At 41.5% G+C, this 11,415-nt stretch overlaps 1 protein-coding gene across 1 annotated transcript; it reads left to right on the forward strand.

Moving 5' to 3' along the window:
* The first annotated feature begins 1,714 nt into the window (after positions 1-1,714).
* Positions 1,715-11,415, forward strand: LOC144082983 (myotilin-like). The gene is made up of 10 exons (XM_077610503.1): positions 1,715-1,754; positions 1,832-2,754; positions 3,619-3,769; positions 3,852-3,953; positions 7,750-7,787; positions 8,242-8,380; positions 8,973-9,180; positions 9,284-9,449; positions 9,534-9,667; positions 10,305-11,415. The coding sequence occupies exons 2-10, from the start codon at positions 1,838-1,840 to the stop codon at positions 10,445-10,447; spliced, it is 1,998 nt and encodes a 665-aa protein (XP_077466629.1). The 5' UTR covers positions 1,715-1,754; positions 1,832-1,837; the 3' UTR covers positions 10,448-11,415.

Below are 11,415 nucleotides of genomic sequence, written 5' to 3' on the forward strand. Positions count from 1 at the left end.
TCTCTATCTCTATCTCTATCTCTATCTCTATCTCTATCTCTATCTCTATCTCTATCTCTATCTCTATCTCTATCTCTATCTCTATCTCTATCTCTATCTCTATCTCTATCTCTATCTCTATCTCTATCTCTATCTCTATCTCTATCTCTATCTCTATCTCTATCTCTATCTCTATCTCTATCTCTATCTCTATCTCTATCTCTATCTCTATCTCTATCTCTATCTCTATCTCTATCTCTATCTCTATCTCTATCTCTATCTCTATCTCTATCTCTATCTCTATCTCTATCTCTATCTCTATCTCTATCTCTATCTCTATCTCTATCTCTATCTCTATCTCTATCTCTATCTCTATCTCTATCTCTATCTCTATCTCTATCTCTATCTCTATCTCTATCTCTATCTCTATCTCTATCTCTATCTCTATCTCTATCTCTATCTCTATCTCTATCTCTATCTCTATCTCTATCTCTATCTCTATCTCTATCTCTATCTCTATCTCTATCTCTATCTCTATCTCTATCTCTATCTCTATCTCTATCTCTATCTCTATCTCTATCTCTATCTCTATCTCTATCTCTATCTCTATCTCTATCTCTATCTCTATCTCTATCTCTATCTCTATCTCTATCTCTATCTCTATCTCTATCTCTATCTCTATCTCTATCTCTATCTCTATCTCTATCTCTATCTCTATCTCTATCTCTATCTCTATCTCTATCTCTATCTCTATCTCTATCTATATCTCTATATCTCTATATCTCTATATCTCTATATCTATCTATCTCTATATCTCTATATCTCTATATCTCTCTATCTCTATATCTATCTATCTCTATATCTATCTATCTCTATATCTATCTATCTCTATATCTATCTATCTATATCTATCTATATCTATCTATATCTATCTATATCTATCTATATCTATCTATATCTATCTATATCTATCTATATCTATCTATATCTATCTATATCTATCTATATCTATCTATATCTATCTATATCTATCTATATCTATCTATATCTATCTATATCTATCTATATCTATCTATATCTATCTATATCTATCTATATCTATCTATATCTATCTATATCTATCTATATCTATCTATATCTATCTATATCTATCTATATCTATCTATATCTATCTATATCTATCTATATCTATCTATATCTATCTATATCTATCTATATCTATCTATATCTATCTATATCTATCTATATCTATCTATATCTATCTATATCTATCTATATCTATCTATATCTATCTATATCTATCTATATCTATCTATATATATATATATATATATATATATATATATATATATATATATATATATATATATATATATATATATATATAAACCCATCATCTAATATGCTTTGGAGGAAGATCCAAGAAGTCAAAACATTTCGCCACGCTAACAACTACTCGCACAGAATTAAAGCCGATGAATGATCATAATCCTCATCCATCTATCACTGTTTTTGTCTTTATATTTAAACCATTTCAAACTGATGGACTGTTTTTCCCCAGGTTCCGCTGTCCTCTGCTAGGCAACCACTCTTCTGAAGATCACTTCAGCCGCAATCAGGACGAGCCATTCCTGCAATCAGAGTTCCATCAGTCACCAGAAGTCCCAGCCTCTACGCCCAGCCCTGACTCACCATCTTCACCCCTACCACCCGCACAAGTTAAAGAAGAAGCACCAACACCCAAGCTTTTCACTCCAACCAAGCTCAGTTTCAATGTAATTACTTTTTATTAAGTACCTTCTTGTCCTGATTAAGTTCTACCTTCTTCACTGGTTGTTCTTCTTTCGTTCAGTCCTCCATGTCAGGAGGCAACAACACAATGAACCTCTCAGACCTACCTACTTTTAAGCCCGGTGCCTTCCCTCCCAGTGCCTTCAACTATGCACGTCCAAGACACTTCATTCAGTCGCAGTCTGCCTTCCAGGCACCCAGCTATGATAGTGTGGTTAGGGAGGCTCAGGAAAACCAGAATAATGCCCAAGAGAACGTGACGAGTTCCAAGCACAGTTCAAATGGTTCTGAATTCCATAGTCAAACTAGAGCCACGTCTTCCCAAAACCAGTCAGTGTCAAAGCCCTGGTCTCCGACTCAGTCGCAATTTCAGTCATTAAGCCTCACTATGAATCAACCCCAACCCAATGGGACCGGCAAATCATCCCCATCCTCATCCAGTCTGAGCTCGCCCATTTCCACTACATCTACCACTCCTCTTCATTCCTCTACGTCACGCGTAACCATGCGATCCACCATAACACTCACCCCCAGCGTCCCGAGTGCCAGCGGGCTTGGCAGCGCCACTCTGCCGGCCAATCAGGATGCCATGTCAGCTCCGGCTGCCTATCTCTGCTCAGTGTTGCCCTCCCAGTCTTCTTTCTCAACTTACTCCAAACTCTCTCCAAAGTCCACCCATCCCTGTTCCTCCCCATCCCGCTCACCACTAGCACCTTCGAGCCCTTGCCTTTCCATCAAAGAAGCTTCTCCTTCCTCCATTCTTCAGCAACCTCTTCCATTGTCCCCTTCCTCCATTCTTCAGCAACCTCCTCCATTGTCCCCTTCCTCCATTCTTCAGCAGCCTCCCCCATTGTCCCCTTCCTTCCCTCGCTCCAACCTCTCCCCCACCACCTACATGCCTCTTCAACCTAGTACACTTAGTCATAACATTGGGTCGCCAGCTGCAGTCTCTTTACCAGCTAACTACAAGGGAACATCCAACACGTGAGTAAACATCACTTTCACATCCGTGTTTTCTACACTCAGCCGTTTGGTTTACTTCAGATGCACACAAACCAAAGATGATGGACATGGAAGTGTTGGTTTTTCTCTGCTGATCCAATATGTATTTGAGGGTGTAGTCACATCTGTCCTGTTTGGTTCAGACTAAACCCAAAAAGTTTGTGGTGTGCACCTTTTAGGCGGATGTGATTACAAACCGGCAAACTCTGTTGCAGAGCAGGTAGCCGGTCAGAGACCTCTTCCAAGCGAACCGTGATGCGGTTCATCTTATGTGGGGAAAGTGATCGAACCATAGTTTCAACCAGTTCTGACATCACACACCTTTTTGCACATAACCGCCTTGCTTAGCCACGGGCATTATGGGAAATGCTGTTTGGTTAGTGGGAAATACAACGTTAGTCTGTGGGTAGCAGTACATCAGGTAGCATGAGGGTTTCACCATGGATCCTTGAAGAGATGGAATGCTACACGATATTATATTTGGGGAGAAGCAATATAAAATCTATGCTGAAAAATACTCAAAAATCTTGATATATTTAATGTTTCGCACTAGGATGAAGGAAAGGCTTATGCGCACAAGTTCAGCAGGCCTGAAGGCTGTGATTATTCTTTTTAAACTCCAAACCAGACATTGTGCCAAACCTGAATTTTTGGGGGGTTTCTTTTGGGTCTACCAAGTTTAAAGATCCATTCCACTATAAGAGTTCAATCAGTCAAATTCCACATGATAAACGGAATGTTTAGCAACCAGTAATTGATGTAACGTCATCAATTTTGTGCATTTAACTGAATGAGCTCACAGATAATTTATTCTTCATGTCTTTGCATTTATTTTACCATTCCCAGCCTTCCTAAGCCTGTTGTCAAGAAGACTGTAGTTTCTCGGCCTTCTTCGTCTCGCTCTACAGATGAAGAAATCCAGGGTTCCAAAGATGCTCTCATCCAAGATCTGGAGAAAAAGTTACGCTCCAAAGAGGCAAAGAGAAGAAACAGCCAGGTAAATGTTTGTTTCCCCCTCCAAAAAAAAAGCATAATGCATATCAACACACTGATTAATGTAAACGCCCAATGCCGAACAGAAACTTTCTTATGAGGAGCGTATGGCTCGAAGGCTGCTGGGTCCTGATAATGCCAACTGCATGTTTGACCAAGATGCTCTTTCAGACTCCCAACTAGACCAGGTGCTGTTAATTTTTCTGAAAACCTTTACCAAGTATACGTATATGGCAGGGGTCTCAAACTTGCGGCCCGCGGGCCAACTGCGGCCCTCGGGACGATAATTTGCGGCCCCCGTCTTAATATGAAAGATCGATTTTTTTTTTTAATTTTTTTTTTTTTTTTTTTTAATTTTTTTTTTTTTTTATTTATTTATTTATTTTTATTTTTTTAACCCCTTTCCCCATGATGGCGCCGTTTAAGTGGCAGCCAGTGGCAGTAGCTCTGTCCACTCATGTTTTTCTTGTTTTACAGCATGTTTTACATGAAAAATTAGAGGGAACATTGACATGCACCTGCTTGTGGCAGGTGTGATACTGGTGTGCCGATAGCGAGCAATGATGATGTCGTGACCGGATGATTCGCCTAAAGACGTTTCGCCGACGGACGTTTGACAGACGGACAGGTCGTACTAGTATTTGTTAGTTTAATGATTAAATACAAATACTAGTATTTGTATTTAATCATTAAACGCTGTTTTCAGCTGGATTTGACCGAATTTGAGAGCATTTTGAGCCGTTTGGCGAATGGACGTCTATAGACGTTTTTTTGCCTCCATCGCGATATCATCCAGTATTTGTATTTAATCATTAAATGCTGTTTTAGGATGGATTTGACCCGATTGCTGTTATTTTACGGCTCGGTTCTGCTACATCTGCCTGCCCAAGAGTGCTTATTCCCGGACTGCCATTGATGGTAGACGAACATTGATTTTTACTATAATTTGGACAACACCGGCGGCGGGCCGGATTAAAAATCCTAACGGGCCGTATATGGCCCGCGGGCCGAGGTTGAAAAACTTGTACACACACGATCCGGCGGGGCGAGCGTTCGAATCCCGTTTCGGCGAAACCTCCGTTCGGCCGAATGAACGTTCGGTGGAACGTCCATTCGGCGACCTGCCCGTCTGTCAAACGTCCGTCGGCGAAACGTCTTTAGGCGAATCATCCGAGTACCGATGATGTCGCTCACACTGGTACTCAGTGCGCTCAGGGAGGTTGTCTTTCTGCTCAGACCAACAAAAAATTAGAGGGAACTTTGGTTCGGAGCTGAATGAACCAATCACGGTGAGGTATACGGCTCTGGAGGGCGGGACATCGGCCGGGCTGTCCAGTGCCTCGCTCACTCACTCATTCATTCCTCCAATCAGCTGGGCGGAGGAGAAGCCGTGAGGCCGATCACTCCGCTCGGCGCGCACACTCCTCCGCTGCTCTCAGCATAGAACTGAATGAGGCGCTATGATCCGTGATCCAGCCTGTGTCAGTGTCTGTAGCCATCTCCGCGATTGAAACGGAGAGCGAAAGTGCACATGCGCACATGCTCATTCCAAGTGGAAAAACATATTACAGAGCCCCAGAGATGTCTCTTTCAAAGCCTGCCGTGAAGAGAAAGGTCGGTGATGAGCACAGACAGTTTCAAGAAAAGTGGGGAGTGCAATATTTCTTTGTTGAGCACAGGGGCACCCCGACGTGTCTCATTTTCACTGAAAAAGTTGCGGTGCACAAGGAATACAATTTGAAACGTAATTGTACTACGAGACATGCTGAGGAGTACGAAAAATACCAGGGAGATGAGAGAGCCAACCAGGTTGCCAGTCTTAAAACACGTCTTCTGAGGCAACAGGATCTCTTCAAGAAGGCTACCAAAGACAGTAATGCAGCAGTCAAAGCTAGCTACGCCGTTTGTGAGTTGATTGATCCTGTGCTAAGTGATCCCAAATGGCTCATGGACTTGGCTTTTCTTGTTGATATCACACATGAGCTTAATGTACTGAACAAGAAGCTACAAGGCCAGGGGCAACTTGTCAGTGCTGCCTATGACAACGTGAGAGCATTCTGCACTAAACTTGTGTTATGGAAAGCCCAGCTCTCTCAGACAAACCTTTGCCATTTCCCAGCATGCAAGGCTCTCGTGGATGCAGGCACACCATTCAGTGGTGAGAAGTATGTTGAGGCCATTTTGAAGCTACAGGAGGAATTTGATCACAGATTTGCAGACTTCAAGACACACAAAGCCACATTTCAAATTTTTGCGGACCCCTTCTCCTTTGATGTGCAAGATGCCCCTCCTGAGCTTCAAATGGAGCTCATTGACCTGCAGTGCAACTCTGCACTCAAAGCCAAGTTCAGGGAGGTGAGTGGAGAAGCAGACAAGCTTGGGCAATTTTTGAGAGAGTTGACCCCCAGCTTCCCTGAACTTTCCCGAAGGTTCAAGCGGACCATGTGCCTTTTTGGGAGCACATACTTGTGTGAGAAGCTCTTCTCCACCTTGAACTTCAATAAGTCCAAGTACAGGTCCAGACTTACTGATGAGCATCTTCAAGCTCTACTGAGGGTCTCCACTGCTTCCTCCCTCAAGCCAAATGTGACTATGTGAGAAGAAGCGCTGCCAGGTCTCTAGCAGCAAGGAGTAGGCAAGAGAAGCCGTGTTCAGAATATTTCATGTTCAATGTTCCATTCAAGTTCAGAAAGTTAAAGGTTAAAGAGCTGTTAATACAGACATTTGAAACGGAATAAAAATAATTCATTTTCTCTACTTAGCCAGCCAGTGTATATCTACTGTATGCTCATTAGTATTATTTGGTTTTGTATTACTGATTGATTTATTTTTTATTCATCTTTAAGTTAATTTATTTAATTCATTATTTTTTGTTAAAAAATAAAGATATTTGATAACGTTGGAATGTTTTATCAGTGCTTTTCTTGTGGAAATCCTGATGCGGCCCAGTCTCACCCAGACTCGGCCTTTAGCGGCCCCCAGGTAAATTGAGTTCGAGACCCCTGGTATATGGAGTTATTCAATCACCCTCTCAATATCAGAAGGAAAGTGGATAGAGATTTGAATGCTGTATATACTGTGTATGCTGAGTGATTGAATAACTCGATGTCCTCTCGGACTCCTGCAAGCTATTTTTGCCCACTTTCTGAGAATAGCAATGTGTCTTCAACCACACTAAGGCCACGTTCACGCTGCAATCATTTCCAATTTATTTGCCTATAAGCGATACATAGCATATTTTTTTCATGCAGTGTGAACAGTTCGTTAACATATTGTTTTCCTGGGCTCAATAATATTTTCATAATAATCTGATGCCTATCTGACACCTCAAACGCATATGAATGCGACCTACATAGGTCATCAACGGATGAAAATATGTCCCCACGGTTCAAAAATAGATAACATACGCCAATGAGCAATGGCAGGCGAATATGTAAAAAATAGCGTTTCCTTCATGATCCTGTAGGTCAGGGGTAGGGAACCTATGGCTCGGGAGCCACATGTGGCTCTTTTGATGGGTGCATCTGGGTCTTTGCTAACCTGTGAGCTAAAATATGGAAATCGCTGGTGACAGAACTGAGATATTACATCTAGAACTGCTTTAATCTTCATTTTTTTGGAGTAGACTCTTCTGGAATACATCCTCTCATTGATTAGCAACAGTATAAGAATCTTTTAAAAAATATTCATTTTTTTTTCCACTTTAAAAGTGGTGAAATTACAAAAAAAATGAAAAGGCACTCGTTTACATGTATGTATTTTGACTTTTAAATTTGTAGTATGGCTCATAAGGAATAACATTAGAAAATATGAATTGTTTGTGGCTCTCTTCGTCAAAAAGGTTCCCGACCCCTGCTGTAGGTGAAGCTATCAGGTAAAAAAAAAAATGTTGGTTCCATTAGCAAAAAAAAAAAAATCCTCAAAGTTGTCACAAAGGCTGTGGCTTGAATCTAACAATGAGCTGTTCTGTCTATCCTCTTACAGCCAGATTTACCAGAGGGAAGACACACTGGTGGGCTATGGTAAGTACAGTCACGGACCTGAGAAGTATGGGATATACCTAGTAAGGTGTTCAGTTTAATGGCTAATCGTACGAGGCCTTAGAGGTTTTATTGCTTCGCGCCAATATTGTCCTAATGTCAACAGAGAATGCAATAAAACAAACTTTCATTTGCTGCTAATTCAAAGGTCAGTCATTTGTTTATGAATACATTTCATTCTTTAGTTCATTTTAAAGTACAATAACTGAATATCACATGGGGTTTTAAAAATCATCTGATTCGGCATACACAACACGCGCTCAATCACAGGGAGACCTTTTTTTTTTAAACAAACTTTCTAGTGTTTATATCATACAGTAGGGAAAGTTACAAATCAGCAAAACTTTACATGTGTTTTCTAAGTAGATTAGTCAATTATTCTTACTGGATGATGAAGCATATTGGTCATATAAAAATAGTCAGTTGCTCCATGCAGGGGGAAACACCACTCCGGGACAGATGAACAAGGGAACGAGGGATCGGCTATCCAGGAGAAATGTTATGCCCCTCGCTTTCTGCAGACCCCTCAAGACCTCACTGTGGAGGAGGGACGCTTCTGTAGAATTGATTTCAAGGTGAGGCATGTAAAACGCTTTTTTTGTACTTCATTAACAAAAAGTGGAGTGGTTTTTTTGTTGTTGATGTATTTTTCGAACCATAAGTCGCACTAGCCAAAAGAGACACAAAGTGATGAAAACATATGAGCCCCACTGGAGTATAAGTCGCATTTTGGGGGGGGACGTTTATTTGATAAAATCCAAAACAAGGACCAGACATGTCATCCTTAAACACATTTAAAAAAAATAATAAAAACATGAATGGAGGCTCAATGTAATTTCTTACAAAAATGTTTTTAAAAATATATATTTTTTGGGGGGGGGAAGCCCTTCTCAATTGTTTCTATAAGCTGCAGGCGATTCTACGGCTTTGCCGTGGTGACCCCTAACGTGACAAGCCAAAAGTACACCCAACTGCCAAATTATCAAAACAGGCTCAGAGCCCCCTTTTAGTGTTCAGTGTAAAAATAATGTGAAATGATATAATTTCGCACATAATTCGCACTGGAGAATAAGTAACCACGCCCCCAAACAAACAAAAGAATTGCGATTTTTAGTCCCGAAAATACGGTTGATCTGATCTACAGATGTGTTCTTGATTCATGTTCAGGTTGGAGGCCTCCCAACTCCAGATATCTGCTGGCACTTGGATGGTAAAGCTATACGTCCAGATGACTACCATAAGATGCTCGTGTGCGAGAAAGGGCTTCACTCATTCATCATCGAGATTGTCACCGCCCACCATGCTGGTGTGTACGAGTGCGTGGCAAAGAATCGTGCGGGGGAAGCCAGATTTACCTTGAGGCTTGATGTCATAGGTAAACTGATGAAATACGTGGTCATGATTTAAATATACTGTGCTCCAAGATTAACTTGGGATTTAGGATTGTAGTGATAATGTCTTGTTTTCCTACATTGTAGCCCAAGAAGCTCTCCGTCCTCCGTGCTTTATTCAAAAGATGTCAAACTTTCGAGCTCTGGAAGGTGACACGGTGAGGTTAGAATGCAAAATTGATGCGTCTCCTCCTCCGCAACTCTTCTGGAAGAAAGATAAGGAGATGTTACGCATTGATCCGGCCAGAATGAGGTGAGCACAGTGGGTATGTTGTCATCTCTTAGTATTCCAACATTTGTGATGATCTCTGCTATAATGGGTCAACTATGAATGCAGTTTGTACCAGGACGGCTCGGGCAGGCAGTGTTTGCTGATAGAGAGGGTGGCCGTGTCCGATGCGGGGTGGTACACGCTCTCCGCTATCAATGAAGCAGGCATGTCCACATGCAACGCCAGACTGGATATCAGCTGTAAGTTCTTTCCTCTCTCAGCTCTCCATTGTTGTTACCTTGGGAGCAATACAAATCATACAGCAGATGGGGGATTTCCTGCACTTAACACCACCATGAACTCAATTCTCAAGCCTGAACGGAATCAAAGAAATGCGGCATTGCGCCATCGAAAGGAAATCTGACGAGGTCGTGAGCACTAAATGCTGCACGTGGATCTTGAGGATGAAGGTTGGGTTTGTCCACAGGAGCAAAGTACAAAGAAGCTATTAGGTTACATGTAACTCCCAAACCATCTGTTGTGTGCTTGTTTTCAATGAAAGTGACCTGCCTTCTGCTGTGTGTTAACTTAAATGTAGTCAAATAATTTTAGGTCATGTGCTTTATTTGATCAGTACACCATTTATTATAAAAATAAATCTTTTTAGGTGAGGACCAGTATTGTGTTCCTCCATGTAAGTAACAGTTGAGGCAATGTGGAGACCAAAAGTTATTTTCAGGCACCTGGCATGAAGGGAATGTTGACTCGGTGTCGGTCCTCCAGTGAGATCTGTCATTGCACTCAGTTTTGTTCTTTAAATCACATTTTCATGCGGCAAATCATACAAAGGTTGAGACAATTTCCATTAATTTTTTTTCTGTCTTCTTCCCCTGGCAGGCCGAGCGGTTCCGCCATTGAAAACGGCACCTCCTGGTTCCAAGGCGTTGAAATTGCTGTCATCTCTGAGCCACGTGCCTGGCCGGACAGCAGAGCCCCCCACCAAACACTCCGCCCCCCTCTATGAGAGTGAAGAGCTGTAGATCCTTTGAGAAACACACACACACACACACACACCTCAGAACTGTCAAAGCGCTTACACAGTGTATTAGAATTTTGTGTTTGGATGACACTGCGGTGGTCCCTCAAGTTAATCTTCAGCCTTGTGTTGTTGTTCATGTGTTCCTGCGTTAACTTTTTCAAGCTGCAGAGCTCATGTTGCATACAAACCAGTAAGCCTCGCAATCCATCATGGCGTCTCTCCGCAAAATGGTGCGTCGAGGTCACTTACTGTAAGTTTATTAATAGTTGCGGAGTAACAGTCGGCTGCCGTGACACTTTTGTGGTGGAGGTCAAACACAACGGTTTACCGCAAAGTAGTTGCACATCTAGTAGTATATTACCCTTAAAAGACACCCGTTGGTTAGAATGTGAACATTGGCCTTACTCATCACAGTCCTGACAATTTGATATCTATGGAATACAATAGCCCTACTGTACCGTATTGCACTTTAGTCATCCGAATACTCTCCTTTCCTCGAATCACTATGATGGAAATTATATACTTTCAATTTTATTGTGTGACTGAACCTCCATGTGTCACTAAACACTGCGAATCATCAGTTTTTAAAGTGAATTGCTTATACTATGTATGTGTGTATGTGAAGGAAGATATTTATTTGATTATTGATCTATGCTATATGCCTCTCAAAGCCCTGCAAATGTTCAATTTTGGCTTCATAAAGGTTAATTTCCTTGGGCAGGCAAAGTACACCCGCAGTCATTAGTTTTGAGAATTTTTACCATTTAGTGCAATGATAGTTTCAAAAAATTTACCCGGGGGGTGTTATATATGTGGACTGCACTCAGTGATAATCATCAATATTACTTTACGAAATGTCACAAGCCTAACATTGTGGTTTATCCAAGTAGTAGATTGAGGAGTGGCTGCAGGAGGGGAGTGTTTTATCTCGAAACACTACATTTTTTTGTTTGTCAATTGAGTGGATGA

This window comes from Stigmatopora argus, chromosome 9, assembly GCF_051989625.1.
Source record: "Stigmatopora argus isolate UIUO_Sarg chromosome 9, RoL_Sarg_1.0, whole genome shotgun sequence".
Taxonomy (NCBI): Eukaryota; Metazoa; Chordata; class Actinopteri; order Syngnathiformes; family Syngnathidae; genus Stigmatopora; species Stigmatopora argus.

Bases quoted from the DNA above. Each gene is read 5' to 3' on its own strand.
- LOC144082983 (XM_077610503.1), top strand. From the start codon at position 1,838: ATGTCAGGAGGCAACAACACAATGAACCTCTCAGACCTACCTACTTTT. The intron at 3,770-3,851 runs GTAAATGTTTGT...AATGCCGAACAG, and splicing joins CAAAGAGAAGAAACAGCCAG to AAACTTTCTTATGAGGAGCG. The intron at 7,788-8,241 runs GTAAGTACAGTC...TGCTCCATGCAG, and splicing joins AGACACACTGGTGGGCTATG to GGGGAAACACCACTCCGGGA.